General features: G+C 41.2%; 1 protein-coding gene and 1 non-coding gene across 2 annotated transcripts; one reads left to right on the plus strand and one right to left on the minus strand.

Moving 5' to 3' along the window:
- Positions 1-1,080: 1,080 nt before the first annotated feature.
- Positions 1,081-1,187, minus strand: LOC137774363 (U6 spliceosomal RNA). The gene has a single exon (XR_011075884.1). It is a non-coding gene; the product is annotated as a U6 spliceosomal RNA (small nuclear RNA).
- Positions 1,188-5,864: 4,677 nt separating this feature from the next.
- IL17A (interleukin 17A) lies at positions 5,865-8,700 on the plus strand. The gene is made up of 3 exons (XM_068558251.1): positions 5,865-5,891; positions 7,028-7,224; positions 8,463-8,700. Exons 1-3 carry the CDS (start codon positions 5,865-5,867, stop codon positions 8,698-8,700), a joined length of 462 nt encoding a protein of 153 aa, XP_068414352.1.
- The last annotated feature ends 17,162 nt before the right edge of the window (positions 8,701-25,862 follow it).

Raw genomic sequence — 25,862 nt, forward strand, 5'->3', positions numbered from 1 at the left:
TAAGTCCTGATTCTTGAAACACAACAGCTTTAACCTCAGAGCTGAGCCTCTGGTATATAACACTATTAATACTTTGAAGTTGGAGATATTATAGATGATCTAGATCTTAAACAACTAGATCTAAATCTGAATATCAGCTAAATCCTGATTTTATCAATGCCCCAAGGCCCTCCAGATGACTCTGTGGCAAACGTTCTCCCCTCTCAAAACCATGTCTTCCTATTAAGTATCTGACATTGCTTCTTGTGAGTTGGCCCATTTTCAAAATATTAGCCCCCAGATTAAAAACCCAAAAGGATTCTCTGCAGCTACTCATTACTTTCTCTATATTAAATCAAAATCAAGAGAAAAGGAGTTTTCCTTGTGATGTGCACAGCATGAGATAAAATGACAACCATTTCTTTGAGAAGCCATTATCTTTAAATTATAATATACAATAAGTCCCCTGCATACGAACGAGTTCCATTCCGAGAGCACGTTTGTAAGTCCAATTTGTTCTTAAGTCCAACAAAGTTAGCCTACATACCCAGCTAACACAATCAGCTATATAGTACTGTACTGTAATAGGTTTATAATACTTTTCACACAAATAATACATTAAAAAACAAACACAAAAAATAAAGAAAACATTTTTAATCTTACAGTACAGTACCTTGAAAAGTACAGAGTACAGTACAACTGCTGGCATATGAGGGCTGGCATTGAGTGAACAGGCAAGAAGAGTTACTGACTAGAGGAGGGAGAGGAGGTGGGAGATGGAAGAGCCGAAGGATCATCAGCAATAGGAGATGGAAGGCAAGCTACAAGTTAACTCATGCCTGACGTTGACGGAATGCACGTTCACATCTCTGAAAGTTCGCACCTTGAAGGTTCGTATGTAGGGGACTTGCTGTACATAAGTCATTAACGATGGCACAGGGCCTCCTCCCCTACTGAGACCTTTTTTTTTTTTTTTTAAAGGCTGTAGAGTAGAAATTTAAAAAGACAATAGTATCTCGATGGTAACCCCACCACCTAAGCAAGACATTTTTTTTTTTTACTTAACTTATTTACTTATTTATTTATTTTTTAATCATTCAAAAAAATATGGAACGCTTCACGAATTTGCGTGTCATCCTTGCGCAAGGGCCATGTTAATCTTCTCTGTATCATTCCAATTTTAGTATTTGTGTTGCTGAAGCGAGCACTATTTATTTAATTTTTTAATGACAGTCTTAATTTAAGGGATATATGTTCTTCTATCTCCCACATTGTTCTCTACTGTAAGTACAAGGGGATGCTGTTTGATGACTTAATGAGGTCAAGGAGCCTTGAAGCTCATTTCCCTAAATCAAGAAGCCCACAGACACTTTACTAGGACCGGATGAATGCTTGGCTCCCAGGAAGACTTCCCAGCCTCCACCTGCTCCTCCTCTCCCCACCTCACCCAGCTCCCAACTCCCAGATTGCAGTTCCCCATTACTTTGTGGATATCTGTTTCCCAAGCCCTCCAAGAAGCAAGACTGATAAACTGGGAGAAATCACTAAGCAAAATCATCACCCCTAATTTACTGTCCCTATTTGTTCTTTCACTATTTTCTTTCTCTGAAAATTCAGATAATCAAAGATTACCTGGTGCAAAAACTCATTTTATTGAGAGGGAAACTGAGCCTCAAGGATGTGAAATACCTAAGGGCATGCGTAGTTAATGGCAGAACCACAATGAAAATAAAAGTGCCCTCTCCTCCAGTGTTCTGGGCACCTAATTTCCAGTCCAGCATTCCTTCTATCTGAACAGACTGCGGTCCAAACCTGAACCAGCTGCCTCTGTAGACAAATACCCTCCTTGCTCTGTGCACCATCTTTGTGCTTCTGACTGTTCCTCCAGCTCAAGAGCGTATCTGAGAAACCAGTCCTACTCAAGACTGGGCACACCGAGCTCCAACCACCACCTCAAAATGGTCAGTTTTACACTTTTGTGAAAACCCACCTTGTTTCCCATCCTTATTTCAAAGCAAGGGTTGGTATTTCAAAGGACAGCACACAGGGTGTATTTCACTGGCACAGGAGGCGGGCATAGGCAGGACAACTAGAATCAGCTTTTCCCCTTTGTCCAGCAAACACATTCACCTTGACCTCATCCTTACCAGACAGCAACAAGCAAGGAATCTTCTACTTAAGGATGGTCCAAAACAGGCCACAACCTTGTCACACTACCTTCAAAAGGATCAGCTGGAGAGTCAAGGTGTCAGCTCAGTATGGCCACTGGCATGCAGTTGGGTCCCAAAAGGAATATTCAAGATTCTGACCTATCCAAATAACATTATTTGTACTGTAATTCAGTCAAAATATTAAGCACTTCCTATTTCCTAGACACTGGGTTAGGTGATACAAAGACTAATAATAACTGTCTCCAGGTAACTTCACAGTCTAGCAGGAAAATCAGATACATAAACAAATGACATGCAATATGCTAGAAATATGCATGGACAGCTGTGGACCAGAGAAAAACCAGCAACACAGAAGCAATCTGTGAAGACCTATGCTGTATAAAGCCTCACATGAAGTACCATGGGAGTTACAAAGATGAATAACACACTGGCCTTGAAGGATAACAGTAAAATCTAAAATTGGAAATAAACGTATGTCTTAGACATACTTTTTCCAGCCAAATAAAACACAGTACAAAATGAAGCAAAAGTTACTAGAGAGGTAGGTATAAGCTATGTGTTATGGGAGCTGCTCATTTCAGCTAAATGATCAGGAAGGACCTCCAGACTTAGAAGACACATTTGAACTGGATCTGGAAGGACAAGGCACATTTTGATATAAACTGAGGATGGGAAAGGGCATTTCAGAGACAGTACTTAACAAAAGGCATGCAGGCATTACAGATCTTCCTTGACTTAAGATGGGATTACATTCCAACAAACCCAATAAATTGAAAACATCATGATGTAAATGCATTTAATACACCTTAACCTACCAAGCATCATGGCTTAGCCTAGCCTACCTCAAATGTGCCCAGAACATTTATCTTAGCCTACAGTTGGGCAAAATCATCTAACACAAAGCTTATTTTATAATCAAGTATTGAATATCTCATGTCATTTACTGAATAATGTACTGAAAGTGAAAAATAGAATCGGTGTCTGGGTACAGATGTTGGTAAATATATCGGTTGTTCACTCTCATGATTGCATGGCTCACAGCCACTGCAGCCTCATGAGAGAAGATCATACCACATATCACCAGCCTGGGAAAAGATCAAAATTCAAAATCTGAAGTACAGCTTCAACTGAATCATATCACGTTTGCACCATCGCAACTTTGAAAAATTGTAAGTCAAACCATCGTTAAGTTGGGGACCGTCTGTGGAAGGAGGACAATCAGGACCCCATGAGCCCAGGTCATGGAGCGTGGTGGGAGGTAAAGCTGTAAAGTTTGCAGATTTCAAATACTAAGTCAAATACTAAGTCAAATAATAATTTAAATACTAAGGGGTCTGCATTTTGTTCTGAATGCAAGCGAATGATACAAGAAAAGGCACAATCAGAGCCATGCTTTGAGGATCACTATTGCAGGAATGTTGAAGGCGGGTGGAAGGCAACAATTGGGAAGAGCACATGTGGTTATTAAAACAGTCCAAGTACACAAATGATCCCATCTGCAGAAAAGAAACAGACTCACAGACATAGAGAACAGACTTGTAGTTGCCAAGGGGGACGGGGTGGGGGAGGGATGAATTAGGAGTTTGGGATTAGCAAATGCAAACCATTATATATAGAATGGATAAACAACAAGGTCCTACTGTATAGCACAGGGAACTATATTCAATATCCTGTGATAAACCATAATGGAAAATAATATAAAAAAGAATGTGTATATATGTATAACAATCACTTTGCTGTACAACAGAAATTAAAACAACATTGTAAGTCAACTATACTTCAACTAAAAAACAAAAACAAGACAGTCCAAGGGGGTGAGCAATGAGTTAGAGGAATGGCAGTAGGTCTGGGAATAGGAAATAGATGTGAGAGACGCAGCTGCTGCTGAGATGGCTACGTGATCACATGTGGAGGAGGGACAAGGGAGCTCACGATGACTCCATGTCTCCAAGGTACATGGTGAGGTCAACACCAGAACCAAGGAAATCGGGAGAAACTGCATCCCACTTCCTCTTCCATCTGTATCTGTTTCGCCTACCAAGGTCATCCATCTACCATTGCCACTGAGATTTCAGTTGCTTATGGCCTTCCTCACTGATCAGTCAGGGTCTGTCTACCCAAGAAAACACCTCACTGCCGAGAACAGGCAGAGACAGGGTGACATGTCGCCAGCCATGTCTGCATCCACTGACCCCTCATTTTATCAACCTTGTGATAGACCTCAATGTTTTCGAGGAGGAGCCATCCTCATGGACCTGAAATCGAAGTTCACCTCACTTAGAAAGTGGAGAGAAAAGGAAGGAGGAACCATCTCCTTCTTTCTTTCCTTCTTTTTTTTTTTTTTAAACATTTTTTTTTTTAAATATTTATTTATTTATTTATGGCTGTGTTGGGTCTTCGTTTCTGTGCGAGGGCTTTCTCTAGTTGTGGCAAGTGGGGGCCACTCTTCATCGCGGTGCGTGGGCCTCTCACTATCGCGGTCTCTCTTGTTGAGGAGTACAGGCTCCAGACGCGCAGGCTAATTGTGGCTCACGGGCCCAGCTGCTCCGCGGCATGTGGGATCTTCCCAGACCAGGGCTCGAACCCGTGTCCCCTGCATTAGCAGGCAGATTCTCAACCACTGCGCCACCAGGGAAGCCCCTTCTTTTTTTTGATGTGGACCATTTTTAAAGTTTTTATTGAATTTGTTACAATATTGCTTCTGTTTTATGTTTTGGTTTTTTTTGCCCAGAGGCATGTGGGATCTTAGCTCCCCGACCAGGGATTGAACCCACATTCCCTACCTTGAAGGCAAAGTCTTAACCACTGGACCATCAGGGAAGTCCTATCTCTCTTTCCTTCTTATCCCCCATTCCTCTCCTCCTTTCTTGTTATCATTGTCTGCTCTCGCCTGCCCTCCTTTTCTCTACCCCCACCTTCCTGCAGTCTCTACCTCCATTTTCATTTCTCTCTTTGTCCGGTTACGTTTCCTCACTCCTTCTTCCTCCTGAGGAATTGCGTGAGTTAACAAATTGCTTAGTAACATGCAGTGTTAGACGTGTCTTTGATAGTAAATCTCACGTCTCTTGAACCTAGTTATTTGTTCCTCAAGCAGAGTAACATTCAACAAAGCAGGCATTAAATCGATGAAATAATATGTCTTGTCTTCATGAAATTATGTATCCATTTTTTTGTTTGTTTATATGGCGAGACCATGGGTAGTTTCTGGAATGGTCTCCACCACCCCTGGCTAGGGAATCGGGTGAGGAAAGGAGTTATCAAATGGGAAATCAAGGCATATGACCAAAGAGGACTTGAATGTGAGGTCAAACTTTTATTTCCCCACAAGCCGTTAAAATAGAAGCTATCTCTTATGGCAGTTTCATGCATGCTCATAAATAAATGATTTCTGTGTTTCCACTCAGCTTCTGACAAGTCATAGTTCCTTGAAGAATGAAGAGAAGACATAGTCTTTAGAAACATAAATTTCTGTCCTTCCCATTTTCCCCCAGAAGCAGATTATCGCCCGTCATGAAGGGGAGGTTTTTCTCTGACCTCATTTGGGGATGGAACTTTTAACCAAAATGGTGTCACCCCGAACTCACTCCTACACGCCAACGTAAGTGACCACAGAAGGAGAAAAGCCCTATAAAAAGAGAGAAGGTAGCGCTACACTTTGTCCATCTCGCAGCAAGCACAAGCTCATCCACTTACAGTGAATTGGGAGAAATTACCATGGCTCGTGTGAGAACTTCATTCATGGTGAGTCCCGCACAAACGTGCAATGCTCTCGTCGATTTGGGCCAGATAATATTTCTGGACTACAGGCATGAAATCCTGGATTCTAGCTATGGAAATCCAAGAATACTGTCTACGTAGGATGGGAAATGAAACACTTGATAGATACTTGTCATTGTATAGCATTTTCAAGAACTGGTACACATCAGTTTGAAAGGTGAGATTAAAACTGAAAGATAGCTATACTGGGGCTAAACCACACAAGAAGTGTCGCATGATGCTGTGCTCTAAGAAAGAATGCTTATTGAAAACCTGTTTCTCTGAGTACAAGGGATTTAATATAATTCTCCCATTTTTCTTTAATCCAAAATAAGATGGGTCACTATCCTTGAGGATTTAATAAGTTGTGGCAGTGACTTTTCTTTCCATTATCTTATCATTATACTATAGTCTCGGTATGCTAACCCTATTTATTCTAACTAGACATAGATGTATAGATGGTATAGGTGTAGGTGTGGTTGAGAGTAAACGGTCTTTATGTTTTTAAAATATTTAAGTTAAAACGTCTTTTTTGAAACCCAATTTGATTACAGAATCAGTACATGTAAATTTAGAAAAACTGGGAAATGTACCTAAGAAAAACATAAGGGGGGTCCATTTTGGGTTGGATGTTTGCCAGTGGTACCAACAGAATTTTTAACTGATAACACATGGATTTTCTACAGCCCTTTATTTCTAAGGTGTACATTTGATTTCACATAGGGTTTCACAGCATGCAAGGGGAGGGATCGATGGTGCAGGAGGACAACTCTTCCGAGAAAATCAAGGTCATTACCATCCCAATGACCTGAGAGTGATGCATGCACTGACAGGTTGATGACTTGCCATCTTCACTAAAACTACTGCCAGCCAATGAATAATGTGGTTTTTCTAAGTCAAAAAAGAAAAATGTTCAAGACTGGTAGAAATGCCATCCTAATATTATTTTGTTCATCTAACCAGCTTTTCATTTAACAGATCTGAAAATTTAGTATGCATTATCCTTGTCCATAGCATGTTCTCAACTATCAGCAATTCCATCATCACCCCACTTTGTTGACAAAAACCATGTAGTACTAACCCAGTCTCCCACCTCTCTCTCCTTTCCCACCCAGTTCCAGTCACTGCTGCTGCTGCTGAGTCTGGTGGCTCTTGTGAAGGCAGGAATCATAATCCCACAGAGTCCAGGCTGCCCTCATATTGAGGACAAGAACTTCCCACAGTACGTGAGGGTCAACCTAAACATCCTTAACCGGAACACGAATTCCAGAAGACCCTCCGATTACTACAAACGCTCCACCTCACCCTGGACTCTCCAGTACGTAAGAGTCCCAGATAAAATCTCAGTATTCTTCTACCCTGTATGTATAAGGTGTAGTTAAATCACCTTGAGAATGGTGTTACTCACTCAGAATCATCCGTCAAAACTGGAAGGGCCATTGTGTAAACCAATGATTCTCAAACTTTCATTCTACAGATTTCTTTGATAGAGCACAGCTCACCCCACCCCCCATAACACCTATTCTACTAGTTCTCATTGTCCCAGAAATCCATCCAAATGAACAGTGGTCATCATTCTCATATTTATGACACCCCAAGTCTGTTGTTTATTTATTTTTAAAAGAAATAGACATTTATCGTAGGAGATTAGTGCTTGAATTCTCTTTACCAGAGCTCCCAGAGAAGATTTGTTGAAAATAACTATTAATTAACTGGGATTTTTGTGCTTTTTTGATTGTATTAACACTGGGAAAATATAGCTTGAATACCAGTGGAAGAAGTATCATGCTGGGTATTTCCACCCTTTTTTGACTTAGACAACATCCCCAACAGACCAATATTTGCTGTGTCCTTAGTACATCTAGTATTTAGATGGATTAAGTACAAAATGTATTTTGATAATTTGATTTTAGGCAAATAAACCTCAGTTATATGGAGCCTACAGATTCACCTGACTGTAGGGTTTCTTGTCTTCTTACTTCTACTTACTAAGAATAGTTCAAATAAATTAATTCAGAAGTCGAAGCAAATTATTCACTCAGCTGGAGGGGAGTGAGAAGAGAAGGTTATAAAGGGGCTTAAGATTTTGTTTGCAGCCCTTCATATCAGCCGTGGGCTCTGTTCCATCAGCGTGCTGTCAGATAAAATTTGGGTGCATTCTCTGTTTCAAAGACAGACTTCATTAAGTCAGATTAACAGTTATCTTGTTTCTATACTATTCCTTTAGTCTTTTTTCATCCATCAAATGTACCCTAAACAAATTAACCTTTGTGTCAAACTTAAATCCATTCTGTAGTTTCAGTCTATCTTCTTTTGTGTATGTTGGAAAGAAATTGGGAAAAACTAATCATTGTCTTTTTTTCTATAACACTTCATGGGCTTGCAAACACAAGTTTTCCCCAAACTACTTCTTTTTCAGACTAACAGCACTCAGAGAATTCACAATGCCTATCATTTGCACCCTTGTGAATTTGTCTCCCTTTGTTTATTCCTGTTTGATTTCCTTCCTGCTCTACGAGGATTTCACTCTCTTCCTGGCTTTTGTCTCCCTTATAGCCGCAATGAGGACCCTGAGAGGTACCCCTCTGTGATCTGGGAGGCCAAGTGCAGCCACTCGGGCTGTGTCAATGCTGAAGGGAAGGTGGACCATCACATGAACTCCGTCCCCATCCAGCAAGAGATCCTGGTCCTGCGAAGGGAGCCTCAGCACTGCCCCCACTCCTTCCGGCTGGAGAAGATGCTGGTGGCCGTGGGCTGCACCTGTGTCACCCCCATTGTCCGCCACATGGCTTAAGAGCTTCCGGTCTGACCCCCACTCCCCAAATCAGTTAGGCTTTCTGGGGAGTAGACCCAGCCCCATTTCTGACCAAAATCATCAGGGTTCTTAGTTCATCCTGTGGAAACTCCAGAGGGAACACTGGTTTAGAGATGGAATCTGAACCATTTTTCCCTTTCCCCAAGGAGGAAGTTTTAGACTGAGTACCAATTTGCTTCTTGTTTGCTTTTCTAAGGGCTTTAAGTTATTTATGTATTTAATAGGCCCCGAGATAACTTTGGGGCATGAGATTCCATTTTAATGAACTACATGCCTTATTTTGTATTTTTTTAAGACAAGATTCCAGACTTGGGAATTTTATTATTTAACAGGTAAAACCTATATTTATATGAGCTATTTATGAATCTATTTATGTTTCTTAGTCTTTAGAGAAAGGTGAAATATATGAGTATCTGTACTTCCTAGGGAAATCCTAGATAGGATTAAATAGCAGTTGAAAATTTCTGAGTTTGTACTGCATATGGCTACAGGATTTTCTCCTCATTGTCTCTTAGGAGTGCATGACATGGCTGAAAAGAAAGACTAAACCTAGTTTCATATTTATTACCTTAACTGTGTAAATTGTTGAGGTTTCACAAGAGAGACGGCAAGTCTAACTCTGCTCTGTTAAACTCTTGTAATAAAAACAATTGATAACAAATAAAGTTTGGGAATAAAATTTGTTTCCTTATTTGTTTTCTCATTAAAAGGACTTCCACGAGCTCAGCTCTTTCCTATTTGGAAGGGTGTGCAAATTTATCAATAGAGCAAAACAAAGCATGCCTTTGAGTAGCAACAACCTCCACCCACACCAAGTCCAAGTTCTCAATGTTATTCAAGACAATACAGGATGGTGGCCCACATAATATTAGCCAATGCTGTGGACACGTGCTCTCTGGAACGAATTAAGCAAATAAAAATAACGGCCCCGGGAAAATGACATGTCATTTTTAAAGGTCATATGGGGGGAAGAAAAAGATCCTCCCAAAGATATGACCTGAGGTTTGACAGGAAGGAGGAAGTTCTGGGAGAAGACATTGTTTTCAGACTAGAGTGGCAGTGTCTCCCCAAGCTCAGTCTGCTTTTGAAGATAAATGTCAACCAGAGATCTAGAAAGGAGCATTTCTCTCTTGCTCAAGTCATACCCCTAGGACAACCTCTCCTGCCCTCGGCCGCTGATTCTGTGCACCCCAGGACACAGAAAAGAGTCACTGGGGCAAAACAAACTTCAAGCATGAGAAAAGTTCAGCCCAAGTAAAATAAAAACTGAACCATATTCAATTCCAGAGTAGTTTCAAGTTTCAAGTCATAACCATTTTCCCCCATCATGGCCCAGCGTGTCCTACTTGCCCTACTTCTGGGTGCCCCTGAGAATTCTCAGGCTGGTCCCACAGGCTCCCTGCTTCTCGAAAGACCATCTTCTGCAATATTTTATTCTCGAAACTCCAGCCCCACCGAGAGGCCCATGGCTGTTCTCTTCTTCTTTTCCAATTCCAAACCCAGGGGTCATCTTCTCCAGCCCCACCCCTTCCAGTGTTTTTGGGGTCTGAGATCTTGAGCCTCATGACCAACTCCCATCATGGTTTTCACACAAGAGATTCACAGGCAGCTGCCACTGACGGTTTCTCACAATCTATGCTTTAAAACCTCTCCCTGCTGTTCATTTCTCACTTTTCCTTGAATGGTAGTGGTGAAAATAAAACTGTGTTTTTCCTTTGGGACGGAGAGCAAGAAAAGGGCATATACATCCACAGTCCAGAACCATGATTTCCCACTAGACTATATTCCTGGGAATTTTGAGGGTGGGAAGAGGCAGTTGCTTTCGAAGCCTCTTCTCCCCTGATGTGTGTTGCTTTTATTCTCCCTTCATTTTCTCCAGTTAGTACCATCATTCACCCCATCATCTCTGCTAGAAATCTGCGAGGCATCCCTGACTCTTCCCTCTTCCTCTCTCTCACTCCCGACACCCACACATCCCCAAACTCATTGTTTCACTTCCTGAAAGTTCTCAAATTAACCCCCTCCCTGCCCAGGTTCAGGACTTCAGCTTTTCTCATTTCCCTCCTGCTATTGGAACAGCTTCCTGCCTGTCATTGCTGCAGATCCATCCTCCAACATCTGTCTATGGCACAAAATCAGACATGACAAAGACACCCTCTGTAACCTGGCCCTGGTCGTGCTCCCGCTTTATCTCATGCTGCTTCCTCCTTGATGTTTCACCCTGCAATCTTGACTGCCACGCTGTTCTTGACCTCAGTGCCTGTGTCATGCGGTCCGCTCTACCTGTATACCTTTACCACCTTCTCCCTTCCTGTTCCTCTATTCATACTCTGCTGGTATGGTCTGTCTGTGTCCCCCCAAAATTCATATGTTGAATCCTAACCCCCAAAGTGATGGGACTGAGAGACAGGATCATTGGGAGGTGATTAGGTCATGAATGAGATTAGCGCCCTTATTAACGAGGCCCCAGAGAGCTCCCTCTCCCCTTCTGCCAGGTGAGGACACGATGAGAAGTCTTGGACCCAGAAGAGAATCCTCACTCAATCATGCTGGCACCTTGATCTCAGACTTCCAGAACTGTAAGAAATAAATTTCTCTTGCATATAAGCCCCCCAAAATATGTGATATTTTGTTATAGCAGCCCAAATGGACTAGGACACCTGCCCTCCACACTCTGCCCTACCCCCACTGCTCTACTCATTCTCTCCACGTAGGGATCATCTCCTTTAAAGAGCCTTCCGGGACCTATCACTCCAGCAATCCCAAATTAAGTCTCTCTCTTCCGGGCTCCAAAAGCACTGTGGGTATCACTTATCACTACTCTTACATACTATATGGGCTCTTTCTTTTAACCAGTTGGTGGTCCCTTGAGAGCCAGCCCATCAGCACCTGACCTGGCACGCAGCAGACAGTCAATATTGAGGTAAACTTTGAACCAATTGTCCAGAGACACCTCAAAGTCAACAGACAAAACTAAAGTCATGAGCTCTATTCCCAAACTAGCTTCTCTATTGCCTTTTTTATCTACTCAAATGACATCACCTGTTCATCTGAGTGAAAAACCTAGATTTCTCTCTGTCACTCACTCCTCTCATCCAACGAAGGACAAATCCCTCATCAGTTGTCTCGTATCCTCTCCCTCCTTCCTAACTCCAGAGTCATGTTTAAAGTTGCACTGTAAAGGGGGACTTCCCTGGTGGCACAGTGGTTAAGAATCTGCCTTCCAATGCAGGGGACAGGGGTTCAATCCCTGGTCAAGCAACTAGATCCCACATGCATGTCACTACTAAGAGTTTGCATGCCACAACTAAGGAGCCCGCCTGCCACAACTAAGACCTGGTGCAACCAAAATAAATTAATTAATTTAAAAAAAAAAGTTACACTTGTAATGGGATCCTAACTGGTCTCTCTGCTTAGCTTCTTACAGTTTATAATTCAATGTCTCTCAGCTTCTTGGGGAGTCTAGTCAGGGTAAGTAATCAAGAGCTGTTGCAACAAGCAAAACTCAAATAAACAATGTTTATTGCTTGCTCATGTTACTGTCCCCCAGGGGTCCTCAGGGAGCTCAACTCCACTCAGACATTCAAGGACCCAGGCAGATAGAGTTTCCCCCTCCTTGTAGCAGAACCAGAACTGCACTGTCTCAACCAGTAGCCACCAAGCACATGTGGCTCTTGAACCCTTGAAATGTGGCTCGTCCTAACTGAGTTGTGTTATAAGTGTAAAACACATACTGATTTCAAAGTTTTTTTTGTTATTTTTGAGAGTAATTCTTTGCAAGAGCTCAATTATCAGTTGTCCGTGTCATAATTTTAATGTGTGGCCCACATGGAGAGGGTGCTAACAGTACACTTAGCATGTATCTTTCCTAGGTACAAAGCATGAACAGGCAGTGCATAAGATATTAGGGGGATTGTGAAAATAGTCTTAATATTTTGAGGGGGTTAAGACAGTGGAATGGTGAGATACTTGTTTTTCATTTTGGTTCCTTAGTTCTGGGGATTCTGACATGTTCCTTTGTTTTTTAAAAAATTGAGGTGTAATTGACATATAACATTGTGTTAGTTTTAGGTGTACAACGTAATAATTTGATATATGTATATATTGCAAAATGATTACCACAGTAAGTTTAGTTAACATCTATCACCACACATAATTACAACTTTTTTTTCTTATGATGAGAGCTTTTAAGACCTACTCTCTCAGCAACTTTCAAATATGCAATACAGTATGGTTAACTATAGTCACCGTGCTATGCATTATATCCCCAGGACTTATTTATCTTATAACTGGAAGTTTGTACCCTCTTACTATTTTCACCCATCCCAATATTTTTTTAAATGTAAAATATCTTGCTAGTTTTTAAGTGAATCTGAAAATTGGGTTTAGACCAAATTAATTAAAAGAGACCATATTCAAATATATTGAACATTTTTAATTTTCAAAAGTAAAGAAGATATAAGGCTCACACCCAGGAGGAAAACACAAAATACCAAATCAAGAACCAAAATTATATTGATGTCAGACTTTTCCACATTGAACACCAGGAAGTAATGGAGTAAAATCTTCAAAGCCCCAAAGGAGAGAAAGTATAGATCAGACAGCACCTGCTCTAACAAGCTTTCTTTGACCACCAGATGATACATTTGTGACATTTTATGGAGTTATGCACTTAAGAGTTGCACATTTCTCTGTATGTATGCAATGGTTCAATACAAATTTTGCTTAAGAAAAAGAATATGTCTAACGTGTAGCTTCTCTCTCTCTCTGTCTCTCTCTCTCTCTCTCTCTATATATATATATATGGAATCTTCTTTATCCATTCATCTGTTGATGAGCACTTGGGTTGCTTCCATGTCTTGGCTATTGTAGATAGTGCTGCTATGAGCATGGTGGTGCGTGTATCTTTTCGAATTACAGTTTTTGTTTTTTTCTGGATATATGCCCAGGAGTGGAATTGCTGGATCATATGGTAGTTCTCCTTTTAGTTTTTGTTTTTGGTTTTTTGGTTGTTTTCTTTTTTACTTTTTAGTGGAGTATAGTTGCTTTACAATGTTGTGTTAGTTTCTGCTGTACAGCAAAGTGAATCAGTTATATGTATACATATATCACCTTTTTTTAGATTTCCTTCCCATTTAGGTCACCACAGAGTACTTTTAGTTTTTTAAGGAAACTCCATACTGTTTTCCATAGTGGCTGCGCCATGAGGTGATGTGAGGACACAGCAAGAAGATGATCCAGGAAGCAGTCCTCTGTCAGACCTTGATTGTGGTCTTCCCAGCCTCCAAAATTGTGAGTTTCTGTTGTTTATAAGCCCTCTAGTCTCTGGTATTCTGCTATACCAGCCCGCATGGACTAAAACATCACAGAATAGTTCAAGTGAGGGGTTCCTGGTCGGTGAGCATGCCTCCTTCCTGAGGAGATTCAGGAACCCAGTCTCTTTTTCATTTCACGAATATAAGGGGTATTGGGAAATGAGATCCCTGGATGAGCAGATGCATCCCAAATACAACTCTGCACTGGCCAGCTCTGCTTCACTGGCCCCAGCCCACAGCTCGCAGTGTTTGCGAAGCCTCACTGCTGCCCTCCCTGGATGCTCCTGCAAACTCTCCAGGAAGGTGGAGCCAGACCATGACCAAAATATGCAACACGGCTCCTGGGAGCCTCCCGCAACAGTGGGAATGATGTTCTCCCCTCATCAGCCAGGTTTGTGTTCACCACCTGGTTTTCCAAAACTAAGCAATATATCGTCTAAGCATGCAATGTAAGTGTGACACTATAGAGGACTATAGAGAAAAGCAAGACAAAGATGAACACCAACGTCAGGATAGTTGTTCCTTCTAGAGGGGAGGGGAGGATCACCCGGGCAGCAAGTCCTGGCGATGTTTCACTTCTTAACTTGAGTAGTGTGGTTTTGGGTGTTTGGATTTTGTTTGTCTTAATTGAACTCTTTAAACTGTACACATACATTATATTCATTCTTTTGCATATATGATGCATTTCACAATTAAAATTTTAAAAAGGTACAGAAAAAAAGGAAAAAAGTGATAGATGCAGCTACACAAAACTGTAAATCTTCAATAGGTTAAAACATTAAACTGAAAGGCAAACAACAAACTGAGAAAATATTTGTCAGGAATACTGCAAAAGGTATTCTCTTGCAGGTACACTCTTCCACTGAAAGCCGCACGAACTTCCCTCCCCTTATTCGAGTCTTTGGGCAAATGTCACCTTCTCAGTGAAGGCATCTCTGAGCACCCTGGCACTCCCTCTGCAACTTCCCTGATTTATTTTTCTTCATGGCATTCACCTCCTCCTAATATACTATTTCACATATTTATTCTCTATTTCTCCTCACTAGAATGGAAGCCCCTTGCGGGCAGGAATGTTCGTCTGCTTTGTTCAATGCCGTATGCCCAGCGTCCAGTACAGCGCTTTCCTCCTTGTAAATGCTCACTAAACATTTGCTGACTGAATGATCATGAAAAGCTCACGTTACATTTTTTGTATTTATTTTATTGAAGTGCAGTTGATTTACAATGTTGTGTTAGTTTCAGGTGTACAGCAATACATATATATGTATAATTTTTCAGTTATACATATATGCATATGTATGTATAATTCAGTTATACATATATATGTATAATTTTTTTTCAGATTCTTTTCCCTTGTAGGTTATTACAAAATATTGACTATAGTTCCCTGTTCTATACAGTAGGTCCTTATTGGTTATCTATTTTATATAGAGTGGAAAAGTTCACATTAATTGATAAGACAAGCATTAAGAACATCTACTCAAAAGACAGAAGATACAAACTAACAACGCAATAAGGCATCAAAATGTCTTTGAAGCACATGTGGAAATATTTACTATCGCTAATAAATAAATTCACATTAAACAATTACCTATCTTTTGCCTATGGAAGTAGCCAAGTTTATCTTTTTAACTATAGTAATGTTGGCAAGAATGTGCCAAATTGATCAATTATTCACTGCTAATTAGTGTAAAAGGATACAACATCCTGAAAAGCAAGTTTACAATTTCATTCAAGAAAGTTAAAAATATTCATGCTCTTTGGACCACTAACTACTCTTCTAGAAAGTTATCAGAGCAAAATAATTTGAAAATATATTAATAAAACTGTGTACAAAATTATCATAGCTTATCATAAATATCAAGAAAACTTTTGAAATGTTTAAAATGTACTCTAAATACTTGGGTAAAAATCAGGATGAGAGGGAGAAAATAATTCAACTATCGAAAATAAGCTGGACTTCCCTGTTGGCGCAGTGGTTAAGAAACTGCCTGCCAATGCACGGGACACGGGTTCAAGCCCTGGTCCGGGAAGACCCCACGTGCCGCGGAGCAACTAAGCCCATGCGCCACAACTACTGAGCCTGCGCTCTAGAGCCCTTGAGCCACAACTAGTGAAGCCCGCGCACCTAGAGCCTGCGCACCGCAACGAAGAGTAGCCCCCGCCTTCCGCAACTGGAGAAAAGCCCGCGTGCAGCAACGAAGACCCAACGCAGCCAATAATTAATTAAGTAATTTTTACAAAAGGAAATAAGGTATTAAAAAACAGGAAGGAAATATTAAAAATACAGGAATAAAAATACTAACAGGAGTTACTCTGGGTCATGGGGAATGGATAATTTTCATGTTTTCTTTACAGTTTCTCATTTTAAATGAACATCTATTTCTTTTAAAATAGAGATGCCTTTATGGTCTGAAAACTGGCAGCTTTAAAAATAATGGTTAAAAAATAAATAAATAAACAAACAAACAAATAAATAAATAAAAATAATGGTTGTTTGGTAATTTGAATAAATCATTTCCATTTTTAATGAAATAGTATAATGAATGGAAAATATGAGATTATATGAAAATGGCTCTAAGAAAGAGTCAGCATCTGAAACCTGGAACCTCAGACAAAAAAAATAAAATAAAATAATGAAAAATAATATAATATAATAAAAGATAAGGTAAGGTAAATAAAATAAAATAAAACTTTAAAATATCCAGGCCACCATGATCATGGCCACTGAACCCCCTTGTGGCAGGAATGCCAAGTAGGGAAACAGTAAGGTAAGAATCCACTCTAGCTGGGAAAAAAACTGCAAAATTAACAAATAATACACTCTAAAGACATAGCTCCGTGTTCAAAACATCAGGAAAAACATCTCACCCATACAAAGCAATACTGAAATAAACATATGCCTTCATCCTTTTTATGCTGTTGTGTCTGTCCCCTGGGATTGAAACCTGCCGCCATATGTATTGTTTTACACCACCATGAAGGAGCCATTCATGTTGAAGGCACAAATTATCTACTTTGGGGCATAAATTACCCAAATGGACTATTTACCTTTATCAGTTTAGATCATCACTGCCATATCTCCATCATATGCTCAGCCTTGTGGTACCTCAGATGAAAAATAAATTCGTCAGGATCAAAAACAAGTTATGGTGGCAGTTTAGGTGGAGGTGGGGAAACAAGAGGAAATTGGCTTCAGAAGCTTTTAAATATCAAAACATCACAAATCGAAGTGCTAAGGTAACAATAGTAGTTTTCCACCTCTCACATCCGGTAAGGGTTTTAAATATTACAACGTCCACTCTGATCAAGTTTTCCCTCCCATCATTCCCCTGGAACGGTTCCTGTCACCAACACCGGCCTCAGCTTTAGTACTTTTGTGACATCAAGCAAGTTTTTAAATGTCCCTAAACCTTCACCCAGAAAAAGAAATTTGAGCTGTGCCTGGGAAAAGTTTCAGAGTAGCTGGGGAGAGAAGTGATCAAAGCAATTGAAGGCTTAGGAAACTGATAGACAGGGAGAGAGAGAGAAAGAGAGAGAGAGAGCAGGGACATGACATGGGGTCTTCCTGTTTCTTTTACCACAAAGGCCCATCTAGGATCCAGGTTCAGAAGCTCAGAGCCTATCAAAAAAATAGCACTGAGGAAGGCTGGTAATAATATCAACAAGAGAGACCTGGAGGCTTCCAGGGTGGTTGCTTGTCCTTGTGATTCCTCGCATCCTCAGGTACCCACTACCACCAGGTGTACAACTTAAGGCAGAGCTGACAAGGTCAATTCTCAAAGCGTGGAGCTCATTAATGGTGATGGAGGGGAAGTCCGTGTATGTCTGTGGTTAGAAGCAAGCAGCCTTCAAAGGCTCCTCTCAAAGGTGATTTGTATCTCACTGCCTCCTGCTGGAAGACCACAGGTTGGTTACTCTCATGAGTTCCTGGAGGAAGTAACAGAACACGTGGTTTGCACATACCCAGATGTGTGCCAAATAGGGATGATGGTGATGGTGACAGGGATGGCAATAAGATTTGCTCCTAAACTAACATTGATTGAGGACACCTGGGTCACTGAGCCTTCATTAATTTCTTGGAAGAGGAAGGTTAAAAGGCTGACTCATTCACCTTTATCTGCCCAGGGCCTTCCTGGAGGAGAAGGGCCTTAGCTGAGTCTTACTGGACGATTACAAGGATAATTATGAAAGCTTATGTTGGAAGAAAGTTTGAACGGTCTTCCAGTCCATTTCTCTGTCAAAAGATAAAAGAAAGTGATACTACGTATGAGCAAAAACATTATCAAGATTAATTTTAGACAACTTCAAATATAGACCTATCCCAATCCAGGGATTATTACCTAAAAACGCAAGAAGTCCTTCTCATGCCCAACTGAAATCTTTCTATCTTGAATTGGGACCATGTACCATTGTATAAAAATTCATTACAACTATTACTAAAATGGAGCAGGACCCTATGGTCCTTGTCTCCCAGGTCCTCTGCCTATATTTTTAGGACGTATAGAAGTTCTCTTCTGGTTGCTTTTATTTTCTGAATAAAATAAGAAGCAAGGTCATCTACCCAGAGTGAAGGTGGTGAAGGAGGTAGTGGAGATTTGGAGAATATATTTATCAAGGAGATGAGCGGCAATAAATTGGTATCTGGCACCAGAAGGTAAGAGAGAACATGAAATAGTCATGTAGGGGAATGAGGGAGCAAATGGGTGTTTCAGGAGAATTACAGACCCAGCTGAGGTTAGCGGTCATACATTTCAAGTGAGATTAGTCAGCAGGATTGCAGGATTTTCTCCACCCACATCCAGCAGTGTAGGTTCAAGCACAAAATAAGTAAGTTGAGACTTGAATTTAACTGGTGTTGGGATTTTACCAGTTGAATATGACCAAGTGAGAGAGGCAAGGGACCGAGGTCAGGTGCAAAAGGAGTGGTTATAATAGCTTGCTATGGGATTTAAGTGGGGTAGAAAGGGAAATAGGACACAAAGGCAAGAGACAGTAAACTGATTATAGGATTTAGCAGGGGCGAGAGAGCAGATGATAAAGATTGTTGGACCCTCACATCAGTCGCTGATGGCTATTAACTTTTCCATTCCACTTGCATGTCACTGAGGTGCAATTTAATCTTCTGCTAATTGGTGTAACTCCAATCCAGCCTTCAGAGTAATGGAATTGATCATGGGCAGAGTGGCCAGTTTGGGGGATGGTATGATGTGGGAGTGGAGGAAAGATCGGTTTAGGTTTAGACTCCTAACATGGGGTTTAGTGAGGAAGCAGTCAAGAGGAAGTGTCCAAGATAGATTAAAACACTTGACTAGAAGCTGAGACTGCCCCCTTGAATAGTACTTTGCATATAACAAATAGTTGCTGAATATGTTTGAAGAATGAAATTGAACGGATACATGAATGGCATTCTCAGCCTGGAGGAAGTAATTTGAAAGATATGATTTTCCTGAGGGAGATGGTAAATAGTGGCAGTAGATACAGAGAGAAGGGGTGAATTTGAGAAATATTAAGGATAAAATTAATATGACTTGATGGGGAAGTTGGGGGGATGTAAGCAGGAATGGAGAAAGTTAATGATGGTGCCCAGATTGCTGACTTGTTTAATCAGGTAGATGACAATGCCCTGCAATAAGATAAGGAATGGAGGAAAGAAGAATATCAGGCTAGGGGCCAGTGGGAGTGGTGAACGACTTTGAGCTTATTGAGTCTATCTGTCAGATATCCGTGTGGCACTGTCCAGCGGGGACATGGTAAAATGAGCTCAGCCAAGATCTGAGCTTGAGGAACTTGGAGAGTAAAGCCCCTCAGTCAAAAGCAGGCTCCAAAGCACAGCGAGGGCACATACATGATTATCAGAAGCCATGCGTTCACTGGTGTCTCCTAAAGAGAAGTCACAGAGCAAAAGGATCCAACAGCGAAAGATTGAACCCTGAAGAACCCTGATGTCTAAGGATCAAGAGGAAGGAGAAGAGTCCATGAAGGAGACTAGGAAAGAGCTACCCAAGATGTACAAAGAGAAATCGGAGAGAAACGCCAACGGAAGAGAGAATTTAAAGGCAAGGAACTGGTTGAAGGAATCCAATGCCAAGAAATGTCAATTAAGTTGTGACCCGAAAAGCGTCTGTTAGATATGAACTATGAAGCCATCAAGCCCTAGAAGGAGATGTTTCTTTGGAGAGGTGGAGGCCAAAATCAGATTAGAATAGTTTGAGGAGAGAATAGAAGAGGAGGACATGGGAGACGCAGGAAGAGGCTCTTTTTGAAGGAGTTGGCTGTAAAAAGAAAGGTGATGGCCATGGGAACCTGTGACTTAATTGTAGGGTTTTTTGTTTGTTTTGGTTGTTGAAGACTGAAAATTCCTTTTTTTTTTTCCAGGTTTTTATTAATTATCTATTTTATACATATTAGTGTATATATGTCAATCCCAATCTCCCAACTCATCCCACCACCCCCCTCCCTGCTTTCCCCTCTTGGTGTCCATATGTTTGTTCTCTACATTGTCTCTATTTCTGCCTTGCAAACCGGTTCATCTGTACCGTTTTTCTAGATTCCACATACATGCGTTAATATACGATATTTGTTTTTCTCTGACTTATGAAGACTAAAAATTTTTGAGCCTGTTAATAAACTGAGAGAAAATGGCCAGAGGTTAAACATATAAAAGAGCCGTCAGAAGAGTCAGGTTCCTTGGTCAAAGACAAGTCAAATATAAAGCCCAGAAAGATGTCTTTCCCTACTGGAAGCAGCAAAGAATGGTTCAGATGGAGGCATATTTCTATCTGCCATGCTATTGAAAGATGTCTTTGTTTCCCCCACTTTCTCATCGCTTAATTCTATGCATTCTGGTTTCTGACTCGACTGATTTGCTGAAACTGCAGTTTCCAAATTCTCAAATTACCTCCGAATTTCAAATTCAGTGGCATCTTCTCAGTTCTTTCCTTCTAAGCCTCTGTGGAGCATTCACCCTACTGAACACCCTCTCCTTCCTAAAACTCTCTTTTGCCCTGGTTTTTGTGACACTGTGACATTCTACCTCACCTCCCTATTAATTTCTTCTGTCTCCACATTGGTTTCCCTTCTTTGTCTTCTGCCCTAAATGTGGATATGGTCCCAAGATCTGTGGGTTCAGCTCTCATCTTTATAAAGATGGCATTCACAGTTACACGTCCAATCCCTGTTATATGACTTACCTGTCCAGGACTGTGTTGTTCAGACCTCCACCCCAAGATAATTGTTTGCAATAGAGCAGATGAATCAGAGTCACTGGGCATTGTGAATAGCACCAAATCAATAAAGAAAATCAATGATGATAGGCCAAATTTTCCAACATATAACTATGATTGAGTGACTGTGACACAAACATGAAAGCAACAATACCAAGTATCACCGGCAGTGGATTTAGAATAAAGACAAATGCCAATCCACCAGGAGATAAGAGAAAGACGAAAGGCAGACTATGACTAAAGGATAAAACTGAAACCAGATTACTCACTGAAGGACACATGTCATATATTCTATGAAGAGAGGTTCAGAGGAACCCTCCCAAGATCAGGACAAGATGACATAAAAGGATAGGGGAAAAATCAACTTTTCTGATGAAACATTGACTCAGATGGACCTGCCAGGATCTGGGATCAGCCCCTTGTGCATGCAGTCCCCAAGCAGTGACACCTAAATGAAGGGGCAGGGCTCTTTGGTGGCACAAGTGTGTAAATCAATATAGTGTGACATGCTAATTAAAAGCACACTGAGATACCCTGACTCACTCACTAGAGTGACTAAAATTTAAAAACTAGCAATACCGAGCGCTGACAAGGTTGTGGGAGCAACCAGAGCTCTTATATGTTTCTAGTGGGAATGCGAAGTGACAGAGTCACTCTGGAAAATAGTTTGGCAGTTAAATGTACACTTGTCATAAGCCCCAGAAATCCTACTTTTAGGCATTTGCCCAAGGGAAATGAAAACGTATGTGCAAACACAGACCTATACGTAAATTTTTCATCATAATAGCCAAAAACTGCAAACAACTCAAATGCCCATCAACTGGTATAGAAATCAATGTTAGCACATACATACAGTGGGATACACTCAACAATGACAAGGAGCAAACCACTGACACCCAGCAACATGACTGCATCTGAAAAGCATTATGGACATGAAAGAAGACAATTGCCAGAGAATATAACCTCAAACTACCCGCTGCTCAAACTAAGAAATCATATTTATATTTGACAACCATACATTCAGTCTACCATTTCACTATACCTGTGATGAGCAAACAATTTTGCCTGAGGGCAAGTTCCGGAAAAGAAGAACAAAAATATTTGCAGGCTACACGTTATTTTATAAATTGTACGGTTATGTTTTCTTTTTGTTTTGTTTTGTTTTTTTTAATCAGGAGGTACAGTATCTGCAACTGGGCTTAAGCATTTGTTTAATATTTCTTTAACCAAGGGTTTCAGAATTATTTGGCAAAGTTTCTGAAATGACAGAGGCGCACATAGTACAGTATCTGGTTTTAAGTTCTGCCCTTGAATAGATGCTGTTGTTGTGTAAAGTATTCATGAAGCTCATTACTGTCCCAGATAACTGAGCCTTTATTTCTGTGTCATATCCAAGTCAACTCCCACAAGCCCCCTTCTCTCCAGGCTCAGTCTGCCTCGTGCCTCTGCGAGCCGCGTGGTTAACCAGACCGTCTACACCATCCTGACTGGTTGATGGCTCACCGTCGTGATGCTTACCACAAGAATGTGATAACTGTATCTTCAGCTCCAGAGAGAAAAGGTGGGGTTGGGGGAGGGGAATGCATGCACTTTCTTCATTGCAGTGAAGTAGAGATTCTCGTCTTGAATAATGTTTGAATTTAACACAGACAGAAAGAGAGCTACTCCAATGCCATTCCCTTTGGAGACTCTTCCCCTTCCTTTTAAGACCCTTTGCCTGTTCTCAGCATCAGCTTCAAGTTCAAGGCTAAAGAAAAATCAAACAGGACAAACTTTTCTCTACCTCTAGAAGTGAAAGAGTCCATAATAATTCATGGATCAACCTGAAATACTCCTGAGTTGTTACTGTAGTTGTAATTTTTCCAGATTTCTTCAAACACTGGCAGATCAGCAAGTTCAAATAGGTTCTAAACAAAAAGGAAGAGAGAGAGAGAAGGAAGGGAGGGAGGGAGGGAGGGAGGGAGGGAAAAGAGCTTCTATGGAGAAACTACTGCTCAACATACATGACATTTCTAAATCCTCATTTTTAATTACTCCTGCTGAATACTCAGATGTGACCAAAAGAATCAATGAGCTTAATCACCACATTTATGTCAGCAGCAGCACATATTAGAAAAATGGGTGCATCCATCATAAGCATAAGCATGATTCGGCCACAGTGTCCTTCCACTCTCTCATCCCCAGTCCCGTCAGTAGCAATCAAATCTCAGGGCAAATCTCAGAGATGCTCCTCACGCCTCATCTTACAGAGTGATTGTTAATGGACAAGTGCCTAGGATTGACTGTATATTGTTTTATAGCATGTAAATTTAACCAAACATAATATGTCTAAACATGTAAACTTAAAACAGACAATCATATAAAGTTGAGGTAAATACTATTAAGGCATGAATTAAATTCATCACTACCTCTCAGTGATTCACAGAGGCCATGATTCCTGGGTGTTCTGTCACTCGAACTAGTTTGGGAACATCTGCCCAGGCAATCCCTGTGTCTATGATACCAAAGTTTACCATTCTTTTCAGAATATCAACCCTACCCTCATTCCCCTCCTGCTCCCAGAACCTGCTTCCTGAACCAAAAGCCTTCAACATCCACCTTTTTCATCAGTTATAAGCTTTCCTTGTGCCTCAAAGATAGTGATAGCAGTAGAGGGAAAGGGGGAGAGAGAGAGAGAGAGAGAGTGTGTGTGTGTGTGTGTGTGTGTGAGTGAGAGAGAGAAGTACTTGTTGCCCAAAGGCAAACGTTTCCAGTCAGTTCAGGGCAGAACCACCTGGAAGGAGGAGATAGGCCATGAATAAGATCAGAAGGCCCTGAGAGCAGCACCTAAGAACCCAGGGGGCTGGATGAACCTGAGATTCTCTCCAGGAATCTCCCCAGGGAGGAGGGGAGGGCCCTCTGGCTGCCTGAACCAATTGTCATCTAAATTTCAGTAGGCAGGAGGACCCCAGCTGACCGGGGCCATCTTTGCTGACTTGTTTCTGTCCCCCTTGTAGACCATGAGCATCACAGTGGAGAGAATGGCACCTTTGTGATCTCTGATTCCCCAGTAGCTGACACAGTACTAGACCTTAAAAGGAGGGTTTTCAGAGGATGACTGGAAAATTGAACCTACCTTACCAGCTCAATGGGTCAACCTCCCAGAGGTGTGTACTTTTCAGTAAAGTCCTCAAAAGTGATGTTTCAAAGAGAGGATTTCAGCAGAGCACAAAGATATATTTTGCAGGCAGAGTCTCTTCCCATGGCCCACAAATTACAGCACAGGGAATGTAGTCTGTCTTGCTAAGCTTGAGACCCAACCATAGCTGACATTCCTGGAGGAATCCCACGTGAGGATGAGAACGAAGACTGAGAGGCTGTGGAAGTGGAGGAACCAGGTTTTCCTAAAAAACAGCGTGCCCACAAAGACTAATAATCATCCCCTCAACCATGTTGCCCTACTGCCCTTTAATCTATCAAATTCAAAGAGTTGGATGAAACCAAAGGATTTCAAATAATCCTTAGATTAAATGTGATTGTCATGCACTGTTTACTTTTATGCGTTTAACCTTGAACAACTACAGGTATAGTGAAGGTCATTTGGGAGGCTGAAAATGTAGGTCGGGTTCAAGTTCGTGGAAGGAGCACTCCACCAACACTGACTTCCTTCCCCTGAGGTTACTGTAAGAAGTTGCCTGTTTCAGTCAGATGGTGAGAAGCCAACTTCAGGTCCCAGAATGCTCTTCATGCATCTCCCACACAGGGCACTCAGCAGTCAAACTGAAACAGCATCCCTCTGCATCCTTTCAGACCTACCACATGAGTGAGTCAGAGACATTTCCCTCTGAGGCCTCCACCTCCTGCTCTCACCAAAGACATGGTTCAATAGAACTGGCCACGGGATAAAGCAAATTTTCCAGAATAGACTAAAAAGAGGTCTAAACACATGAACCTCAATTACTGCTCTGAGGCATGAACAGTGGCCAGGAGATTAGAAATGGGTAAATCATGACCAATAATTTCTAGAGTGAATGTTCTCCCAGCCTCGAAATATAATTCTTATTTAGGCTAATCAAACATCCAAGTTGACGAAGAGTTAGCCATGCAAGAAAGATGTCAAAGAAAAAGAAAATTCAATTCGTTTCCTATCACTGCTATAACAAATTACCGCATGCTTAGTAGCTTAAAGCAGCACACATTTATTCTCTTACAGGTTCACTGGGTCAAAACCAAGGTGTCAGCAAGGCTGTCCCTCCAGAGGCTCTAGGCGAGAACAGTTTCTTTGCCATTTCCAGCTTCTAGAGCTGCATTCCTTGACTAGTGGTCCCTTCCTTCATCTTCAAAGCACATCACTCCAACCTCTGTTATCAGTCATCACATCACATTATCTTCTGTTGTCAAATCTCCCTCTGCCTCCCTCTTATAAGGACATCTGATTACATTTAGAGTCCACCATAATAATGCAAGATAATCTCCCCATCTCCATAGCCTTCATGCAGTCACATCTGCAAAGTCCCTTTTGCCATTTAAGGTAACATTCACACGTTCCAGGCATTAGAGTGTGGATATCTTTGGGGGCCATTATTCAACCTACTATTCCATGCAAGATTTTCAGAGAAGA

This window comes from Eschrichtius robustus, chromosome 12 (assembly GCF_028021215.1).
Source record: "Eschrichtius robustus isolate mEscRob2 chromosome 12, mEscRob2.pri, whole genome shotgun sequence".
In the NCBI taxonomy this organism is placed as follows: domain Eukaryota; kingdom Metazoa; phylum Chordata; class Mammalia; order Artiodactyla; family Eschrichtiidae; genus Eschrichtius; species Eschrichtius robustus.